The sequence below is a fragment of the Enhydra lutris genome, unplaced genomic scaffold, assembly GCF_002288905.1.
Source record: "Enhydra lutris kenyoni isolate GAN:26980312 unplaced genomic scaffold, ASM228890v2 scaffoldscaffold10, whole genome shotgun sequence".
Classification (NCBI taxonomy): domain Eukaryota; kingdom Metazoa; phylum Chordata; class Mammalia; order Carnivora; family Mustelidae; genus Enhydra; species Enhydra lutris.
The window spans coordinates 40,724,109-40,745,013 of record NW_019154094.1 but is presented as its reverse complement, the minus strand read 5'-3'; the positions used below and the strand labels follow the sequence as shown (position 1 = coordinate 40,745,013).

At 49.1% G+C, this 20,905-nt stretch overlaps 2 protein-coding genes across 2 annotated transcripts; both read right to left on the bottom strand.

Annotated features, from left to right (window-relative positions):
* Window positions 1-1,474: 1,474 nt before the first annotated feature.
* On the bottom strand, window positions 1,475-11,900 carry LOC111143970 (interleukin 17 receptor E). Its single transcript, XM_022498011.1, has 16 exons — window positions 11,754-11,900; window positions 11,382-11,401; window positions 10,667-10,782; window positions 9,902-9,999; window positions 9,489-9,648; window positions 9,260-9,399; window positions 8,313-8,381; window positions 7,358-7,424; window positions 6,184-6,359; window positions 6,045-6,092; window positions 5,908-5,965; window positions 5,600-5,748; window positions 3,348-3,416; window positions 2,831-2,882; window positions 2,648-2,746; window positions 1,475-2,136 (listed from the first exon to the last, which is right to left on the bottom strand). Exons 1-16 carry the CDS (start codon window positions 11,883-11,885, stop codon window positions 1,541-1,543), a joined length of 2,049 nt encoding a protein of 682 aa, XP_022353719.1. The 5' UTR covers window positions 11,886-11,900; the 3' UTR covers window positions 1,475-1,540.
* A 5,930-nt stretch (window positions 11,901-17,830) lies between these two features.
* LOC111143972 (jagunal homolog 1) lies at window positions 17,831-20,698 on the bottom strand. Its single transcript, XM_022498012.1, has 2 exons — window positions 20,467-20,698; window positions 17,831-18,772 (listed from the first exon to the last, which is right to left on the bottom strand). The coding sequence occupies exons 1-2, from the start codon at window positions 20,553-20,555 to the stop codon at window positions 18,310-18,312; spliced, it is 552 nt and encodes a 183-aa protein (XP_022353720.1). The 5' UTR covers window positions 20,556-20,698; the 3' UTR covers window positions 17,831-18,309.
* Between the last annotated feature and the right edge of the window lie 207 nt (window positions 20,699-20,905).

Sequence of the window (20,905 nt, the reverse complement as noted above, 5' to 3'; positions counted from 1 at the left end):
TGCTTTCCTTTCGGTTTGGCTCCCGGCAGGCAGCTGACTGTTCCCGCCCCGCCCTGTCCCTCCCACCAACAACCGGCCTGGGAGCCAGCAGCCTTGGCTGGTGGTGGTGGCCTCCTCTCTTCTCCCTCTCTCGTCCTCCTCCTTCTCTGCTGACACCTGGCTGGGAGGGGCCCCTGAAGAGGGTGGTGGCATCACCGCTGAGTAAGGGAGCTCTTACTCACCCTGGGAGTCCCTAAGGAAGAGGGCCTGGGCAATGCTCGGGCATCTCCACTTCCCACGTGAATCTGGGATTTTGCTGCCTATTAGGTCCCCTCATACAGGGCACCCCCGGTCCCTTCACACATCTGCCTTGGGACTCAGTGACCCTTTGTGGGGCAGGAGCTCTAAAGGGAGGGACAAAGGGCATCAGAAAGTGGGCTTTTCACCCCTTCCTGGCCTCTGCTCAAGGGTGGGAAGGAACTCAGGACTCAGAGCCAGGAAGACAGGGGCCCCATTTGTGCTGTTGCCATGTTGCATGATAGATGGACCTTTCTGAACCTGTTCACAGTAAGGATTAAGATTTCCAGGTCCTGGGGCACCTGGGTGGCTCAATCATTAAGCATCTGGCTTCAGCTCAGGTTGTGATCCCAGGGTCCTGGAATCGGGCCCCACATCGGGCTCCCTGCTCAGCAGGAAGCCTGCTTCTTCCTCTCCCACTTCCCCTGCTTGCGTTCCCTCTCTCACTGTGTGTGTGTCTCTCTCTCTAGGTCAAATAAATAAAATAAATAAAATTAAAACAAACAAAACAAGATTTCCAGGACCTCTTTTGGCTGTTCAGAGGCTTTGCTTGTGAGAATGTGAAGGATATGGTTGTGGGTGTGGACATGGAAGATCTGAGCCCACAAATGATGCATAATAACCCCCAGGCAGGGCTGTGCTGACCCCTCCTCCAACTCAGTATCCTGGGCACCCTAGAGAAGCACACTATGTCTCTTAGCTTATCCATTATGTTTGCCTTTATTAATTTTCTTTTGATCTTGGTTTCTACTGTCCCACCTTTGCCCTGGACACCCAAGGCCAAAACTTCTTTCCCTGGGTCAGGCACCCTCCCTCCCTCCCTCCCTCCATCCTCTGGGCAGGGCTCCCTTCTGGGAAAGCAGTATCCCTGCCTCAGAAAGGGTTTTTCTCCACTCCCCCCATCCCCGCAATAGAGTTACCCCTCGCTCAGAATTGGCATGGTTCCTGCCTCCTCTACTTCTGTCCCACACCTCTCCAGCCTGGACTGGAGCATGTGCAGACTGCTCTTTCTGCAATTTTGAAGAAAAGAAGTGTGAGGAGTTCCCCACCCGCAACAGAACTGGAGTCACTAGAGCCCTCATTAAACAGCGACTCTCCCTGCTGGTTCCTAAAGGGTAAATACGAGGAAGAAGCCAGACGCTTAAGGAAGGGGCTGGGACAGAGAGGGAGGTGCTCTACTCCCAGGCCAGCAAACAGAGCAGTAAGAATTTTTGGCCAGTAGTCCTGAGGAAGCACCCCAAGGATTTTAGGGTGGGAGGCTCATTCAGGGGTTCCAGCCAGTACCCCTACGCCTGTCTCTGCTCAGCCTCGGTGGGCAAAATTTGGCGGCCTCGAGTTCCAGCCGATGGCACAGCTCCAGGCGACCCCGCAGGCACCGCCGATTCCCGAGGGAGCCTCCGTTGGCGGCTTCGGTGGAAGGCTGAGCGTCTAGAGCCCGCAGCAGGCGTGGCAGGTCGCGCAGGAGGCGGTAGCGTGGCAGGTCGCGCAGGGGCGGGGGAATGTCACCCTTGGCACAGAGGCGACTGAAGTAAGCAAGCAGCAGCAGCGGGCGCGGGGCGGCGCGGAGCAGGGCGCGCAGGGGTGCGGAGTGGGGATCCCGGCCTTGGGCTGGACTGGGGCCCGCACTGCTCCACAGAAGCAGCACGGTGCCCCGCTCCTGCGCAACGCGCGCCCGTGCAGCCCACAGCCATGGCAGCGGGCCCACGCGCGCCACGCGCGTCCCCTCCCACAGGTCCACGATCACGTCGCGCCCGCCGCCCAGCGATGCCCGCAGCAGTTCAGCCAGCGCTCCCACCAGGCGTCGCTGTGCCTCCGAGTCGGCCACGTGCAGGAGCAACACCGGCCGTGCTCGGCCAGGGCCTGCGGGCGGGAGTAGCAGGTGAAAGGGTGGGCCGCTAAGGGAGAGCCCAGCAACTTCCCCTCCCCTACTCCACCCTGACTCTCCTTTTCCCTGCCTTGGGGCTAACTCATCGAGTGCCCCACCTGGTTCCTTATCTGCACTGGGGGTAAGTACCTAAGGCAACTTTAGCCTATAGGGTGTCATTGGGCTAATTAGATAAAAGCACCCGGAAGGGGTCAGGTCTTGGGCGCCATGTTTGGCAGGTGCAGCGCAGGCTGGATTTCCACCTCACCGGTCTCTTCCCAGAGACCACTAACAGTGAACCATCTGCACAGAGGGACCTTTGCTCTGCCTTAACCATTCCTGACCACTAGGGGGCCTGAGGCTCACCACTTTGGGTAGCAGAGAACTCCGGGCACCAAGAGGGCCATGGATCTTCTGGAAGGGAGCCTAGGCAGGGGAAGGGTGGGGGACAACTAGCTTAGGCTCTGTGCAAATCTGAATCCTCAGGTTACCCCAGAGTGAGCTTACCTGACAGTGGACGCCGGCGGGTGAAGACCAGAACAATGCCCAATAGGGTGGTGAGGGCCAGCAGTGCCAGTATCAAGAGCCCCAGGTGTCTATGAGAGACTGAGTCAAGCAGGTTGAGGCCAAGCCAGGCTCCTCAGTGTCCAGCCTTCTTCTAACCCCACCCCTTCGCTCCCAAGAACTCACCATCTGGACACAAGAGGTGCTTCCAGGAAAACTGAACATCTGACCTCCACACCTGAGGGCAGAGAGCCCCCACCCCTGTAAGCCAGGGTAGCCCCTTCTCCCAGGGGAAGCTGAGTAGGGTAAGAGAAGGGTATAGGGGATTTCTGCAGCACAGGGTTTGTGTTTGGTCCAACTGTGGTTGGGCACGCAACAGGTCAAGAGTGGCAACCCAAATAATAAACTTGAAGCTGGCCAGGGCATCCAGGAGGACCAGGAGGGCAGAGGCCCTGAATGAAATAATCAGATGCCATGGAGCTCAAGCCCATTGTCACCATGCCTGAATGATTCTTCCCAGGACAAGGCAGAAATCAGCTTTTTAAAATATGACTTCTCCAGTATTTAAATGGTAGCAACTCATTCCAATTTCAAATACCAGGCTGGCCAAACCAAACATTTTTGCAGACTGCATTTGCCCCATGAGCTCCCTGTAGAGTAGATGCTAGGGGAGTATGTACAGAGTGAGGGCAGGACTCCTTACCAGGACACAGCTCCCTGGCTTCAGGAAGGGAATGATGAGCTCTAGTGTCACTGGGCTTGAGCCCTGAGTCTGTGGGAACAAAGAGCAGAATGTCTCCATAGTGTCAAATCTGGCTCTGTCCAGTCTTGAGTCTTTGCCCACACTCTTCTTCCTTTCTACCCTCCCACCCCCACAGAAATCCTACCCAGGATTAAGGCCAAGTGCCACTGCTGACAAGAAAGAAGTCTCCTGGGATGCCTGGGTGGCTCATTTGGTTAAGTGTCTGCCTTTGGCTCAGGTCATGATCCCAAAGTCCTGGTATCGAGTCCCGCATCAGGCTCCTTGCTCAGAGGGAAGTCTGTTTCTCTCTCTGCCTGCTGCTCCCCCTGCTTGTGCTCTCCTTCTCTCTCTGACAAATAAATTTTAAAAATCTTAAAAAAAAAAAAAAAAAGAAGTCTTCCTCCTGCTTCATTCTCAAGCATCCCACTGATTATTCCCAGAGCAGAACTGTTGCACAGATACACATTAATCAGGCGATCAGGCGCTCATCAACAAACGTGCTCTGGGTGTCTACTTTGTGTCAAGGTCTGAGGAAAGAAGACACAGATGTTGTCTCTGTCCTCCAGCAGCTCATAAACCAAGGAACCTAACTATTTAACCTGCCTCCCTTCTCTCCCACACATCTGAAGGGATGGCTTGTCCACTGGAAAGAACCTAAGTTGTGAAGTGACACAGCTAAAACCAGGCTTAACTATTGCCTTTGTGGTTACTAGCTGTGTGATCTTTGCATGGAGATAGGTTACCTCCCTCCCTGACCTTCAGTTTCTTCATTTGTACACGAGGACTAATAATCTTTATTTTACTGGGTTATTGAGAGCATCCCATGGGAATATGCATGTTAATACCCCCTACAATACATGGTGCCGGGTGAATTCCTTCAGTAGCAGTAGTTATTATTACAATGTGGGCTCCTTAGGGGCAGACACTGTGTTATATACTTTTCTTGTATCTCCCAGGGCCCAGTACAGGGTAGGTACAGGGTAGGGATTCAATAAATGCATGCTAAATTGGACAGAACAGATTGCCATCTGTATACAGGCAGAATACGGCTTCCCCCTATGTTCTGGGTGTTGGTTAGGGAGTTGACCAGCATCTCCATCCTTCCGGAACTCCCTCTATCTCCAACGCCCATACCACCCCTGTCCCAGACCCCATTCTTCAGCCAGCTGTCAGCAGCCACTGACACAGTGATGCTCAAATCATGGCTGAACTCAATGAAGGTGGTCTTCCCCCAGCTCACAGAAACAAATGAGTCCATGGATTTAGCTATCAATTTTAGGTTATTCCATGGGACTTGGTCTTAAATCTTAAGCATGGCTCAGTATTAAATTTTAAACATTTTCTTTTAAAGTGTAATGTTCCTCCAGGAAGCTCCCAGCTATCTTTTTTTTTTTTCTTTTAAGATTTTATTAATTATTTGACAGAGAGAGAGGGAACACAAGCAGGGGGGTGGGAGAGGGAGAAGCAGGCTTCCCGCTGAGAAGGGAGCCTGATGTGGGGCTCGATCCCAGGACCCTGGGAATATGACCTGAGCCGAAGGCAGATACCCAACGACTGAGCCACCCAGGCGCCCCAAATTTTAAACATTTGCGACCACCTATATGCTTGCGAGCCCTCATAGAATGCAAGACAAATAAGCAAGCTACAAATGAGTGTTTAAGAATTGGAAGGAGCTAGTCATGCTTAGTCAGATTGGTGCTATGGTTTGATGGACATATATGATTGTGGTTTTTATATCAGATACACAGAAGAGAGTCTGCTGGTCAGACTGTTCCTAGTTCACATAATAAAGTTAAATCTGTCAGTAGTTCACAGTATTCTGTGAAGAGCTCTTCAGATTCTAGGGGCTCTGCCTCCTAAGATAGGGAATGTCTGCCAAGTGTCTTGTGGAGACAAACAGGGGTAGAGGACAGCTGGGTCCAAGAGAGGACCTTGGTATAAAATGTGGCAGCAGACTGAGTGGTCAGAGGACAGCTGGATGTGGGAGCGCTGGTCTCTTGCCACTTTATCTGGGGTAAGTTCAGAAACTAAAAGGATTAGAAACTGCTCCATGAACCCTCCACTGACTGAAGAACCAGCTGAACAAAGACTGGTCAAGTAAATAAATAGCCAGATGATATAAGTTAGAGATTTGTCTGCCTCCACTTGCTGTGCTCTGAGCAACAAGACGGTGGGGGTGCGGGGAGAGGGTTGGAGCCCTGGCTGGGCCATACCTGGCTGATGCTGTACACAGGGGGCACCAAGCTGTCCTGCCCCAAGCTTGGGTGGCTCCAGGCAGCACTGAAGGTGGCGTGTATCCTTGAGGAGAAGTGAAGGACCAGCTGCTGGGCCTGGGTATCCATGCTCACATTCCAGGATGGGGCTGCCAGGGTGGGAAAGGGTATCATGGGAGACATTCTGTTTGCAGGAGGCGATAGGAGTTGGGTTGTGGTTGCCAGAGAAGTCAGAACAGGGCTTGAGCCTGGTTTGGTCCCAGTTGGGTAAGGGTTCAGTGGTGGAAGGGCATCCCAGCCAGGGTCACTTATCAGCTCACCCGTCCGGTGGGGGCATTCAACATGGCTGCTATTTCCAAATGAGAACTGAAAAATCCAAGAATGGCAAGTCAGCAAGCTCCCACCATCCATACCCCTCCCCATCCACTGTCCCCCATGCTTGTACCTTGAAGCAAAGCTGGGGATGTAGGTCTATTCCCTCCAAGACATACCACTGTGGTAGGAGAAGAGAGTTAGTCAGGGAGCAGGGCCCTGGGCCCCAGCCCTGCCCACTCAAGTCCTGGGGCGGGAGGTGGCCGGCTCACCCCCTCTGACTCTCGAGCCGTGGCATTGGGGAGGTCTTCACAGAGGGTATTCCAGCCCCACTTCTGGCAGAGGGAGGCCTCCAGCTTCAGTGGGCAGCGGAGGGTCAGGGCCATGACCATCTGACTGTGCTGGCTGTAGTCGGTAAAGTGCACTGACTTCCAGAAGTCCGAACCATCTGGGCATGCGGCAGGCAGGGGCAGAGCGTGAGGCCCACCGAGGCCTGGGCCCTGCTTTGGCTTCAGCCTCGCTTTGTATCCCCATCCCTGGGGGCACCAGGGGATGACTTTATGAAGAGGCCCAGCACGTTTGCTGGCATGTCTAGGTTATCCAATAAATAAGCATGCCTTCTCCAGACCTTTTATGACCATTTCTACTTCGTTGTCTCATCTCCTGCCTGTGCCTCCATTCTGACCAGTTCTCTGCTGCTCCCCAAACTAAAAATCTGCAGATCTTTGCTTAGGTTCCTCTCAGAACCAGGGATGTTCCCCCTCGCTACTCTCCTTTTGAAATACTGTCCCTTTTCTCAGCCCAGCTCAGGTGTCCCCTCCTGTAAGAGACCCTATGATCTGACAGACTTCATGGGCTTCTCCCTTTCCTGAGTTCATGGCCTATAGCCTAGTCCACAGTTCTAAAGGTGCCCTGGGCTTTGGGCTGCTTTGCACTATTCATTTGCTGTGTTTCAGGCTCCTGTCTCTTTAATTTGGGGATGACAACATGCATACAGCATTTCAGACATCACCAGCCACTTTCACATATAATATTGAATGTAAGTCTCATCCACAGTTGGAAGGGAAGGCTGGGCAAGTGTCACTACTTTGCTGATGGAGAAATTAAGGTTCAGAAAAGAATAAGTGAGATGTGACCTCAGGACTTCAGGCCCATCCTCTTAGGACACTACCTCCTGGATCTCCCGCTTCTGAACCTCTCACAGTACCTAGCACAATGTTCAATCTGATTTGTTGGGAGGTGAATGGTAGATACACTAACCCTTTCCCACTACCAACTCCAGGGAAAGTGCCTTCTGGGGGCTTCCTCCACAACAGAGGTATGAATTGTGTGTGTGTGTGTGTGTGTGTGCGTGTGTGGTGTGTGTGTGTGTGTGTGTGTGTGTGTGTGTGTGTGTGTGTGTGTGTAAGACACTGAGGGCTATGAATGCACATATGCAGCACTCACAGGCTTCAGGCCAGTTCTGGAAGGGACATTTTTTGCGCCTCACCGTGTCCTCTTGCAGGTAGGATACCTGGGGGGACAATGAAACAGTCAGGGAGGGTCATAGGAATGGCTTCTCCTCTATCACTCAGACATGGAACTCCTGGCTTGACCTTGCCCTGATGCCAGCTGCACGAGCCAGCGGGGCATGGAGGAGGGGAAGCAGTGAAGGGTATGGGCAAGTGTCGGTGGGGCATGACCAGAGTCTAGGAGCAAGATCACAACCTGGGAGGCTGAGTCCTCTTCTCCCTGGAGAGGAGAACCTATGCTCCCCCCAGAAAAAGGGGAAGTTCACATTCCTCCACTTTTAGCTTTCCTGGCTTCCCAAAGAATGCCCTGTACGGACCCCTCCCTCTGGACCACCCAAACAGGGATTGTCCACCTCGGCAGCTGCTCCCTGCCCCACGTGTCCTTCTGTACCTCCCCTTTTGCCTCCTCCTGGTCGACAAGGTCTCCTGCATTTTCTGTCTAGTCCAAAGAAGTCTTAATGTTAGGCACCTCAGCTTTGTAAGGAGCAGAGAACTGCCAGGGCAGGCTCATGGTGACAAGACTTTTGAAGCCATATGGAACCTGCCAGGGGCCCCACGTGCCCTCGTCATGACTCCTCAGAACACACAGTAAAGGTAACTGTGTATTCCATCTCTGTGTGCTAAGGCCAGTCTGAACCTAGGAAAGCTGGGTTTAGTTGGACTGAGGTTGGAATCACCCGCCCCCCCTAAAATACCTCCTGTTCAGCAGGACACTTCTGTCTCTGACCCAGCGCGTGGCTTACAGTCAAGCTGGCAGCCATCTTCCCAAGCCTCTCGTCAACACTCAGTCTTTTTAAGACCTGACTCACTAAAGATACGCTTGACCAACTGTGCTTCTGGGAGGCCTAGAAGTAGAGCCAGGGACAACCCAGACCTTTTCCTCTGCTCACCTCTATGCACAGACAGGGCAGAAAGAATTCATAAGGCAGGTCTACAGTGTGGCCTCCAGACACAATTTTCTGTTGACAAAGCAGCAAAAGGAGAGAAGAAATGCCTGAGAAAGAGCTTAGGCACCCTGGACAAGGGCAGTAGGAAGCTGAAACCTTGGCCAACACACCCTGTTTTTCCTATCTGAGACTTACTTCTTCCACTGAGAAATTTCCTTTTGGGGTGGTGGGTTGTCCCTGCTCTATAGTCTATTTGCTCTAGGTGTCTCAGTATATGAGGTGGGGACAGAGAGGAAATAAGGAGAGGATTAAACATTTTTTGAGCCTCTGCTGTATGCCAGGGAGGGTGCTAGGTGCTAGAAGCATTAACTCAATGAACTGAACACTAGCGTCACAGTGATCCTCATTTGAGAAATGAAGAGAGCTGAGGGCCTCAGAGGTACAGCTTCAGTCCCACAAATGGTACCAACCATATACCAGGGCATCTACAGCAACTGGAGTTTGAAGGGGGATATGAGGCCCGGGCTGGGGAAATGGGGAACATCTCATTCTCTGAGGGGCAGCAGCAAAAGGAGGGAGATGGAAGAGTACCAAGAAAGATGTAACCACTTCTTGGAGGGAACTGAAAAGCCTTCTTAATGCAACCTGAATCTCGCTGAGGGTCTTCTCGCTGGGGATACATGCTGTATTCATTTCTCTGCTGGGCATTCATGGTTGCTCCAAGTCTCTATTTGCCCTTTGCCTTCCTCTCCTCCCAGCTGACAGGGACCCCTGCACTTTCTGTCTAATCCAAAGAAGGCTTAAATGCTAGGTACTTCAGACTTATAGGGAGGTCCTAGACAATGACTATCCCTCTCTGGGCCTCAGTCTCCCCATGTATACAATGGGGAGATCTTTTTTGCTCCAGAACTATGTGATCTGGCTTTTTGAAGGGAGACAATATTCCATACCTGCGTGTCGAAGGGACTGCTCAGCTCCTCACATTCTAGTACCCACTGGTGACAAAGACGCACACTGACCTCAGGTCCCGGAGGAATGGTCACTTGAATAGCCCGTGCCTCGGGCAGCAAATCAAAGGAGAACTCAGGCCCTGGGGAGAAGGGGGACTCCTTGTCTCTTGGCTTGGGCACAAGCACCAATACTTGGCTGCACCCATCTCTGGTCACACCCTACGCTTACCTTCATGCCTTTGTGAGCTGGGTCTGGGGAGACCTTCCAATGCCTTCAGGTCTGAAGGTTGGGTCCTTTTAGTGCGCAACCCCTTGTGAGAGATGTCTGGGGAGGGGACAGCGATGTGATGACCCTTCCCAGACAGGCAACAGCCACTCAGCAGCTTCCTCTGTAGGCAGAGAACATGGTTGGCCTTGGGCCAGGAATCAGGCTTTTGTTGCTGCTTCTGGAACCTGGGGCCCCACAGGCAAGTCATTCATTCTTTAGGCCTTGGTTTCCCTAAGTGTGTAATGGACAGAACAGTCCACTTCATCATCACGCTTTCTATCTTTCCATCACCACGTGACTAGAGTACAAAGGAGAGGATAGGAGCAAAAGCGCTGTGGGGCGTAGGGCAGAACTGGAACTGGCAGGGGGAGTACCTGAGCAGATGCTGGCATCTTGTGTCTCCTACAGAACCGGAACTTACATGACTTTTTGTATTTCTGCACCAGGAGGTAGAAACAGCCCCCATGGAGGCCTGTGCAGGAAAGGACATATTTATTATCCAGCCCTTCACTGCCCCTCTGCTGCTTGGAAATGTGGCCTGATTTTAGATAGTAATTCATTTCAAATCATGGAGGGTAATTGTATCAAGCTTCTTTAGTCCTGAAAGTTATGATATAGTCAAAAAGGATTAATTTCTTAAGTAGATAAAAAGTCACACACACACACACACACACACACACGTATATGTGTGTGTGTGTGTGTATATATATGTATATATATATATATATATGTGCAAAAATATCCATTGTAGCATTATTTAAAACAGTGAAAAATTAGAAACTGTGAACTCTTAAGCGGTGTTTGGGCATTTAGTAAGTGCCAGGCACTGAACTAGGCAATGAAAATGCAGAGAAAAAGAAAGATCTTACTTTGCAAATAGAAGGTAATACTAGTAAACTCGCAGAATTAAAACAATTTAATCTCAAGCATTGGTACCAGTGGAAAGGAGAAACACCTTCACAAAATGATACAACTGACCCATAAACATCAGTTGTGGTATGCTATTTTAGAATGATCTGTCTCTGTTGAGGTCGACAATAGGAGAGACATGATAAGTCCCACTTTCCTCGGCCTGGGCACCCCCAAACACCCTAATTCACATTTCCACTGAGAACAGCCCAAAGGGCTGTTTCTCACACCTGGAGGATCTGACACCAGATGCAAGCACAAATAGTGGCAGAGCCAGAGCTGAGCACACAGAGGCCTTGTGGACACAGCAAGGGCCAGCTGGGTATGGCAAGGAATACCGGCAGACCTTCCTGGTAAAGATAAAATGTAAATCAAATGGTAGGGTCCCAGGAAGCCCCTCCTTCCTCAGACAGGGTGGACTGGAGGCTGAGATGTGCAGCTTTGGGCAATTTATGGACTTCTCTAAGCCTCAGCTTCCTCGTTCATAAAGTAGGACTGTTGTCAAGATCAGGTGAGATAACGTGTAGGAAAATGATCCATAAAGCAGATACTATTAGATATGAAAGATCGTTGCTGTGGCACTGACAGGAGTGAAGGAATAGTTAAGGGGAGTGCCTGGAGGTTATCCTGTGTCTCTCCTTTAATTCTCCCACAGCTCAGGGGCAGCGGCTTTCATCCTACAATCATTTCTACCACCCTGCTCAACCCCTCAGAAACTGCCCCTCAGAAACAGGGAGTCAGAGGGGCTAGGGGCACTGCCTGCGGCCACTTGTGGAGTATGTGGTGGAATTGCAATGCAAATCCAGGCTTGCCCTGATTCTAAACCCTGTGTTTTCTCCTTGATATGCTAACTTCCCAAGTTGGGAAACAAAAATTTGAATGGAAAGCTCCCTAGGGATCTGGAACAAAAGGGACACAGAAGAGAAGCAGGGCAGGGAATGAGACTCACCAGTGAGAGTGTCTTCCTGAAGACACAGTGCCCAGCAGGGGCAAGAAAGAAGAGAAGAATTATTGGTAGTTCCTATGGTGGGCCAGGGGGGCATTCTCTCTGGGGTCTTTGCCTCAAATCACCTAATTCCAAGGCCCATATCCCAATAGCCCATCCACTCTGGCTCTTGTCTTCCCAGCTCAACCCTGCCCAGGCCCTTAGCACTCCAGAACCTTGGCTCCCCCTGCAAGACCATACAGAGGACACACTGGGGCTGCAAGCAGGGCCCAGGGACTTGGGAGACATGAGAGGACAGGCAGAAAAGTGGGGAGCTTTACCAGCCTGTGGCAGGGAGAGGTCCCTACTGGGCAGCCGAAGCTTTACCTTACCATGTGAGAGGCCAGCAGACAGTGGGTGCTCCAGCGGGGCAGGTAGGGGCAGCCAATCCTGGCGGAGGCAGAGAGCCCAATGAACAGCAGGAGGAGAAGCAGGAGTGGAGCTGCCAACCTGGGGCTCCCCATGGGCTCCCGTGGGGTCAGAGCACCCAGACCATGGCTGCACAGTCTGAAGGTGGGCAGCAGGCCCTTGCTGTGCAGCCCCAGGGAGTGCAGGGAGCCAGAGTCTTCGCCCCTGCCAGCCCCTGCCCCACCCTGCCCCAAAGCTCCTCCTCGATCCTAGATCCTAACCAGCCAGCCAGGCCACATTCCTTCTCCTAGCAGAGGGACAGAAGGACAGTTGCCGCAACCCCTCCCCGCCCCCCACCGCCCCCAGAAAACCCTACTGCTCCCCTGGAGGGCAAGGGGCTCCTGCTCTGGCAGAGAAATAACAGGAAAGAGGCCAGCGCAGGGTTAAGGGGATGGAGGGCTGTCCCCACTTCTTAACCCCTCCTACTCCTGCAACACCCTGTAGATTTGACCCGCCCACTAATGCTCTTGGACTTGGAGCTAACTTGGAGATGTGCTTTATCCCCTCACTTAGAGAATTAACAACTATTAAGCACTATTCTGCAATGGGGTCTGGAGACAGAGGTGACTGAGGCACCATTTAGAGTTGAACAGAACAACAAAAGGTCACTGTAGGATGCACGTAAACCTCACATGCCCCCATACACATACTACTCCCCACCTAGCTGACCCTCAACACTATATAGCCCAGATTTCTCTTCCCACCCAGCTCTTCTGGACAAAGGGCTCCATGTCAAAGGGGTCTCCAGCTTCAAGGATCCTCTAATCAGTACAATCTGCTCAGGAAGCCCCAGAGTGCATAGCTGAGCCCTGGAGCCGAAGGAGCAGGCCCCACGCACTGACCTGGTTTCCTGTGGTTTCCGATGCTGACGAGGCTCCAGGCTTTGTGGGGACCCTCCCTATCATCCCACAGCTTCCTCCTGCTCATGGAGCATTTGAGCTGCTTCAGTCCTTACCTTGGTGACACACATAGAAAGCAAGTTTGGGGCACACCAAAGGGATTAAGTCATCTTGATATTGTTACTGTCCCTCTGCACCTTTCAGCAGCCTGACCCTAGCCTCCTTGTAGCCAATTCTAGGTCCATTGTCTGAAGACCCATCCGACCCATAATCCTAAAAATACTCTCTGGCTTTTGAGTTTTGCCTATACTTTACGTTCTCCAATGCCTAGCCATTGATGTTAAGAAATAGGTGGTTTTGTAATTGAATAACTAAATAATGATACATTTCATTTAAGCAGCAGTTTACCTGCTTCACATTTTACAAGCACTTCCGTATTTGATCTACCTAATCATCTCATGAGACAGGTAAGTGAGAATTATTTTCATTTTGTAAAGAGAGAAATAGGGAAAGAGAAAGAAGAGTGATTCCATCAAAGGTCTCTAGACCAGGGAGCTCCAATTTGCCACTTCTCATAATTCATTCCTCTTTCTACCAGCCTATGGTTTCTCTTCCCACTGCCTATTCTCCTTCTACTCTTGGAAACCCAAAAGGGTTTGCCTGGCACAGTCCTGGGTTTTGGCCTGGGAGCCCATCACTGTGAAAACAGATCAGTAAGATACGAAGGAAGCAAAGGGTGGGCAAGCCATATTAAGGATAGGTTAGGGAGTTCTTCCCCCCAATTTTTACCTAGCTTACAGTGGTTTAGATCTATATAAATAATGCATTTTCCAATGCTGAGGGCATGAAGTGAGAAGCTTGGTTCCATTCTAAAATACTTCTATTTTTTCTTTTCTTTTCTTTTTTTAAAGATTTCATCCTTCTATTTGAGAGAGAGAGAGGGAGAGAGGGGAGAGAGCACAAGCAGGGGTGAAGGGGCAGAGGGAGAGGGACCAGGCTCCACACTGAGCAGGGAGCCAGCATGGGGCTCAATCCCAGGACCCTGGGATCATGACCCAAGCCAAAGGCAGATGCTTAACCAACTGAGCCACCCAGGCATCCCTAGAATACTTCTATTTCTTGACCTCTTGTATTTTCTGATCTAGCATAGTGAAAATATTTCCTTAATTGCTCCCCGACCCTGAGGCTAAGGTATGGTAGGAGAAGCAGAAAAGAAATAAAAGGACCCACATTCACACATACAAAAGAAAAAAATATATAAAGGGAAGAAAATGACAGCATAGAAAAGGAAAAGGAATTAAGGTGGGGAAGAAAGGGGGAAAGAACAGAGAAAAGAAGGTTGTGTTTTATTTATTGTCTTGCTGGTTTGCCTATTGATTGTGGAGCCTAAAAAAAGATTTAGGGTAGCGAGCACTGCAGGCAAACTCAGGCACATCTAGTAAAGAGTAGGGAATCAGTTCAAGATTTGCTAAATTCTTACTATCAGACTCGAGGCCATATGATTTGCCTACACTATCTCATTTTATTAGTACTACAACCCTTGAAGTCCTTTTAAACCATTCTACAGATTTGAACACACTAAGAAGATTAAGTAACTTGTCCAAACACAAAAATGGAGATCTGGGACTCACCACCATGTCTTTCTGCCAGAACATACTGCTTGGGAAGATCTGTGAGAAGTTAAGGGGTTTATGGGCTCTGGGATCCACAGAATTACTAGATTTAGCAGTGCAATGTAGTTGGTAGGGTTAACAGTATGAAGGAAGAATTTGGAATAGTTGGAAAGAACAAAGGGAAAGTAGGTCTTATGATAGTGAGTTAGTGGTTCAGACTTCCAGACTAGTAGGGATTGTTTGGCAAGAGTCAACAGGGGAGGAGTAACTGTGGCTGGAATTCGAGGTAGCCAACTGGAGTAAAAGCCAACAGCAGCACAGAGGCCCTGTCTTCTTAGAAGACAGCTGAAGCCTGTCTTACCTGTGGTTTGTGTCTAAATGAGCTAACCCAGACTTCATGCTCTAATAACCTTTACTTGGGGACTAACCCAGGAGCCAGGAAATTGTGGCAGACCCCTGCACATGCTCAGATAGAGAGCACACTGTGGGGCCTTGGACAGCTGTTTTTCTTGAGCCTTACCCTTACATGGACTCTGGTCAGACCATGCACCAGCATCTCCAGGCTCTTTCTATAATGGCTGATTCCGAAAGTCTCTTGGGGCAACTGCGCCTACTGTTAGGGCACCTTAGGCAGGAAGGGCCAACACATTAGACCAGTGTAAACCAAGAATGGATGGGTGTTCCTTCCTTACTTCTGCTCTTCCAGAAGAGATCAACCTCCAGAATTCCAAGGCAAGAGATTATACTTAAGAGATAGGGACTCCCAGGGGCGCCTGGGTGGCTCAGTGGGTTAAAGCCTCTGCCTTCGGCTCAGGTCATGATCCCGGGGTCCTGGGATCGAGCCCTGAATCGGGCTCTCTGCTCAACAGGGAGCCTTCTTCCCTTCCTCTCTCTCTGTCTGCATCTCTACTTGTAATCTCTGTCTGCCAAATAAATAAATAAAATCTTAAAAAAGAGAGAGAGAGAGAGAGAGAGAGAGAGAGAGATAGGGACTCCTAGTCTGAAAGGGGAAAGTTAAGGGAGGAGATTTTGGTATTTACTAAGCACCTGCTATGCACTCGACTATTTATACACATTGTTTTATTTAATCCTCACAATCTCAGTAGCTACTATGATCCCCATGTGTCAGATCAAAAATCAGAGATCTTGCTCAAGGCAAAAGGCAGAATTCCAACCTAAGTCTGTCTAGTATAAGAAGCTGTATTCATTCCACTATGCCACACTGCCTTTCTCATAGACTAGATGCTCTCTTAAGGGTCCCTCCAATGCCTATAGCCTAGATCTGCAAACATGAGGAAATAGCCGTTTCTCCCATTTATATAGTGTTACATAATTCACAAAGCACCTTCGTAATACTTCACCTTATTTGATCTTCAAAACAGTCCTGTGAAATAGGCAGGGTTGATTTTAGCCATATGATTAGGTGTGCTGGTACTCGAACCCATCTTCTACCATCCAAATACAGTGCTCTTCCCACTAAATCAAGATTTCTTTCAAAGGAGATCTTGTTTGCTACAACCATGAGGCAGGAGAAAAATGATTGGAAGAGCAGAACCCCAATAACCCAATAAGTAGAAAATGAAAATAAACCAAATGGCTTTTTTCATTGACAGTAATTTCCATAATGGGTCTTTAAAAGCACTCTAAGTCTGTCTGTGAAGTATCATCCCAATTATCAAAGAAAAGTTTAACTTAAAAAATTTTTTAAAAATTTGCATCCCAATTCTTTAAAAATTAGCAATCTGTGCCTGGTGCACATAATTCCATTACTCACACATTTCCATCTCCTTTCCTTTGCTCTCCAAATTCTATGCCTGCCTCAGTCTAATTCTTTCCTCTGTGCAATATATCCTGTCTTCAGTCTACAGTAGCACAAGTTATTTCTTTTTTTTTTTTTTAAAGATTTTATTTATTTATTTGACAGAGAGAGATCACAAGCAGGCAGAGAGAGAGGAGGAAGCAGGCCCCCCGCCGAGCAGAGAGCCCGATGCGGGGCTCGATCCCAGGACCCCGAGATCATGACCTGAGCCGAAGGCAGCGGCTTAACCCACTGAGCCACCCAGGCGCCCCAAGTTATTTCATTCAGTAGAGCACACACTAGGTTTAGGCACTGAGCAAGGGGTGAGGAAAAGACATGTAAACAAATAATTCTGTCTATAAGAGGTAAAATAAAAATGCCACACAGATTCAAAGAAAGAACTTTTTTTTTTAAAGATTTTATTTATTTATTTGACAGACAGAGATCACAAGTAGGCAGAGAGGCAGGCAGAGAGAGAGGAAGGGAAGAAGGCTCCCTGCTTCACAGAGAGCCTGATGCAGGGCTTGATCCCAGGACCCCGGGATCATGACCTGAGCCAAAGGCAGAGGCTTTAACCCACTGAGCCACCCAGGTGCCCCCAAAGAAAGAACTCTTATTCTTTGAAGCAACCAGAAGGCTCCTGAATTACCATATAAACTGAATCCTGAAGGATAAGTAATAAAGGCATATAAAGGTCTAAAAGGGGAATTTTTCAACAAACTGGGAAAATATGAAAGCAATATGGGGATTCATGAGGTTCTACTGATGAGTCTGAGAGTATTGGGAGATAATGTAAGACTGGTGCACTGAAGTCACACCTCGAAAACACCTGAGAGAAAGGTATTTTGGCAGTTCAAAAAACAATAGCATATAGTAGTAACTTGTGCTATTTGCATCTCAATTCTATTTGTATCCCATAGATCTAGAACTGTGCTTTTGGTATACTCACTTGCAAACAGGGATACAGGAAGAGGTATGGGTAGGAGGTAGAAGACAAGGAGTTAACTTTGGGACACATGGAGCTTGAGAGGATAATCAGGACATGTGGAGGAAGAGGTTTGGCAGTGTTAAATACTGCCAGTATCTAAGAATGACTGAGTATATACTTAATGTTTATAGAATAAAAGGACTAAAAAAAAAAAATGACTAGAACTCTGGAGAGGGCAGAGGTCTGCAAATAGAGGTCTGGACAGCATCCAGAGACAATAAAGTCAAGCGGACAAGACCAAAGGGACATGCATCTTTCCTGCAGTACATATTTACTATGTCAGACTTTTAGGTATGAAAAACGGCCTTTAGTTCACAGCTTTCCCACTTCCATTTTTAATTCATCTGCTCCACACTATTAGATACTGAATTTATTAGTTGTTTCACATGTATACCATCTCTCACCCAGATTACAGGCAGGGATACCTTAAAATTATTTGGATACCATATTAGACACATAAAGGACAATCTGTTAACCCTGAATGATAAACATGAATATCCTACCAAAAGAAGAGGCCATAACCCAAGCAGGATAAGTGAGAATGGGCCATTTTACAGGTGGGGAGATTAAATGTTTGGCCCACGGTAGTTTCTGTCAATCAGATGCAGGGCTCCCACTATGACTTAAGTTTCCCTATGGCCAGTTCACTTTTATACTGCTACTTCCAGTTTTCATGGGAAACTTCTAGCTACCTCCTTGTGTCTACAGCCAATCAAGCAACATACCTGTCACAGTTTATCAAATTCCAACACAAGGCACAGGGTGGACAAGACAGTTGTAACTTTATTGAAGTTCTTTTTAATTAAAATGCTTTGCAGTAGAGACCACAGCCTGCAGGGGGAGCCTCCCAAATGTTTCCTGCCCCACTACCTACAGACTGAAGTAGAATTTGATTTATTCCCTATCTCTTTCAGTCTTGATGGCTAAGGGGTAATGGATGCAAGCAGAGAGAATGACCAAGAGGAGGCAAGGATGAGGCTTTGTCTTGAAAAACCCTGAAGGGCCTCAACTTCAACCAGTTGAAGTTGGCTTTATAGTTGTTGATCATCCAGTTCCAGCCAACCAGGAATAAATTAAATACAGTTTTGTCACCTCAGCTGATAGCAACAGGAGGGGCTTTCCAGAACGTGGGCCTAGTTTGCACCAGCTGCCAAAATCACCAACAATTTCAGAACAGCTCCTCTATGTTCCCACTTGGCTCAATGGGAGGCCCAGGCTTCACTCTACAGGTACAGGCAGGCTTCATTTACGCTTCTTCTCCTGTGTGCTGGTGAACCAAGAGTCTAGGAGCTTCTTGCTGTAGTACAACTGCCAGGCATGTACTTGAACCGCCAGCACCAACACCAGATACATGACAGAGACAGCAGAAAAACCAAAGAGAAAGCGGTAAGCCTTTCCATGGCGGTAGAGTTGCTGTGCAGCAGGGAACATCTCCATGCTGCCATAAATGAGAGGAGCTATGGAAAAGAGCCCCATGCTGATCATGGAGAGCACCAGGTAGCTAATGTTGTTGCGAGGGAAGGAGAGGAGGCCCAAAAGAGAGGGCACAATGCTCAGCAAATAGGGGTATTCCCACTGATAAGGCATGGCCACCTGATCATGTGACAATAGCCTAAGGTGTCCCACACTCATCTTGGCAACCAGCAGCAGCCATATGACCAGATGCACGTAGATCAGCTTCTTGATTTCATACTTGAGGGTCACACTGTGGGGCAGAGCAGAGGAAGAAGTACCTTTCATTCAAATTTTCTGACCAACTATAATGCCAAGCAATTTTACTGGACACTGGGATACAAACGTGAGTAAGATACAGTCCCTGCCTGGATTCTTGGGGACAAGGAACAAAAATAAAAAATAAAGGGTGTCTGAGTGGCTCAGTCAGTTAAACATCTGACTCTTGATCTCAGCTAAAGTCTTGATCTCAGGGTTGTGAGCTTGAGCCCCACGTTGGGCTCCACACGAGGTGTGGTGTCTACTTTAAAAAATAAAAAGAAAAAATAATTGGAAAATGAACTGGAAGAACTCTAGAAAATATATGTTGCCAGATATATGAGATCACAGGAAGGAGTAATCAATTCAGCTTAGGATGGGATGTCTGAGGTTATCTAGAGGACAGTGATATTTGAGATAGGCTCTGAAGGGTGGCTGCAGCAGGGATTCCCATCAGAGGTAAAAGCATGCAGTCAAAAAGACATAAGCACTGTGTTCCAGGAAAGCAGGTAGTGTGGCAGGAATACTTTGCAGTGGGAAGGGGAAGAGCAGGATATGAAGCTGCAAGGCGTGAGTCAGATTAAAGGCAAAAGAGTAACTCAGAGCTGTGTTTAGAGAGATGACTTTGATTGCACCATAAGAACATAGCCTAGAGGAAGGAGATACTGGCAGCAAGGAAATCAACTCAGGGTGCCCATATTTCCCCAGCTAGAATAGATGTTACAGCCAAAGCAAGCACATATATTTCTATTATTCTAATTCTCTCAGGTCCTCAATGTATTCTCCTCACACGTGAGGGCAGTTTCTGCTCTGGACAGTTATCAAAACACTTGCTTGGACTGTCATATCCTCTTAGTCTGGGGTCTAAGGATAAGAATGAGAAGAAGGTCCAAGGAGCTTGTAACACTCTGGGAGAGTTTGATGGATTTAAGAAAAGAAAATCTTTTTTTCCAAAAATTTTATTTTAAAAATATTCATTATAGAAAACGTGGAAAGGTAAAGGGGAAAAAGTCAGTCACCTGTAGACTTCATGATCCATGAAGGCAGGGACCAGCTTTTGACTTTTTTAAAGAAACTTTTTTTTTTTTTTTTTTTTTTAGGGTGTAACAGGCATACAAAGACCAGGTCTGTTTTGCTTACTATTATATCCTCAGTGCCTAGCACAATGCCCGATGGGTAGAAACTCAATAAATACTTGTCGGACGAATAAACGAAAGTAGAAATAACCCTTACATGGGAGTGTTCCTAAAATTCCCTGTAGGCGAGGAAAGGATGGGCTTTATCGTCCACATTCTCCAAAACGACCCGAAATATAACAGCTACCATGTATTGGGCAGGCTCTTTACACGAATTACTACCTCACTAATTCTTCACCAAAACCTAAATAATGGATTGTTTTTCCCTTCACAGATGAGGAAAGTGGGTTTTAATTAAAAACTGGGTTTCCGAGGTCACAGCGAGGCCAGCATCGCTCCGGACTCCGGAGCCTAGAAGGTAGGGACTGGACCCTTCCAAGAACAGGGCGGATCACCGGGTGGTGCTTATGGGAGCGAAGGGGCTTCCCGAAATTGGGGACAGGCTCTGGGCCGTCACGGGAGGAGGTGCGCGAGGACCGGCCGGTGTCGCTTTCCAGGCCCTCCAGGCTCTGGCTGGGGAGAAGGCCTCCGTGCTCCTCGCCTCACTTCATACCTCATCTGGTAGTGCATGGCGACGCGCTCCCGGTGCTGAAAGTCGCTGCCGTCGGTACCGGCCGCTCGCGGGCCTGCCCGGGATGCCATTATCCCTGCCCAGAACCCCAGATCCCCGCACGCCGACCCTCCACCGGGACTAACAGGCCAGTTGCCCGCACACCCGGTTAGCACTGCCTCAGCTTGCTACCCTAACAGTCGCGCGGTTCTGAGCACAACTTCCGGCCTCTCTGTCTCCGGAGGACCGACTCTGTGGTCACGCCCTCGCGCACGCGCACGTGCACGCTTTCGCGGCCCCGCCGCGGTTTGCCTTTGCCGCTTCAGACTGTCCAAGAAGTTAGTCATCGTGGATGGCATCTTTTTTTTTTTTTTTTTAAAGATTTTATTTATTTATTTGACAGAGAGATCACAAGCAGGCAGAGAGGCAGGCAGAAAGAGAG

What these genes read in the sequence shown, in the direction of transcription:
- LOC111143970 (XM_022498011.1), bottom strand. Translation starts at nt 11,885, where the DNA reads ATGGGGAGCCCCAGGTTGGCAGCTCCACTCCTGCTTCTCCTCCTGCTG. An exon ending in GTCTGCTGGCCTCTCACATG is followed by an intron (nt 11,402 to 11,753) that starts GTAAGGTAAAGC and finishes CTGTGTCTTCAG; the next exon opens with GAAGACACTCTCACTGGTGA. An exon ending in GCAGTCCCTTCGACACGCAG is followed by an intron (nt 8,382 to 9,259) that starts GTATGGAATATT and finishes CTTTGTCAACAG; the next exon opens with AAAATTGTGTCTGGAGGCCA.
- LOC111143972 (XM_022498012.1), bottom strand. Translation starts at nt 20,555, where the DNA reads ATGGCATCCCGGGCAGGCCCGCGAGCGGCCGGTACCGACGGCAGCGAC. An exon ending in GCCATGCACTACCAGATGAG is followed by an intron (nt 18,773 to 20,466) that starts GTATGAAGTGAG and finishes TCTGCCCCACAG; the next exon opens with TGTGACCCTCAAGTATGAAA.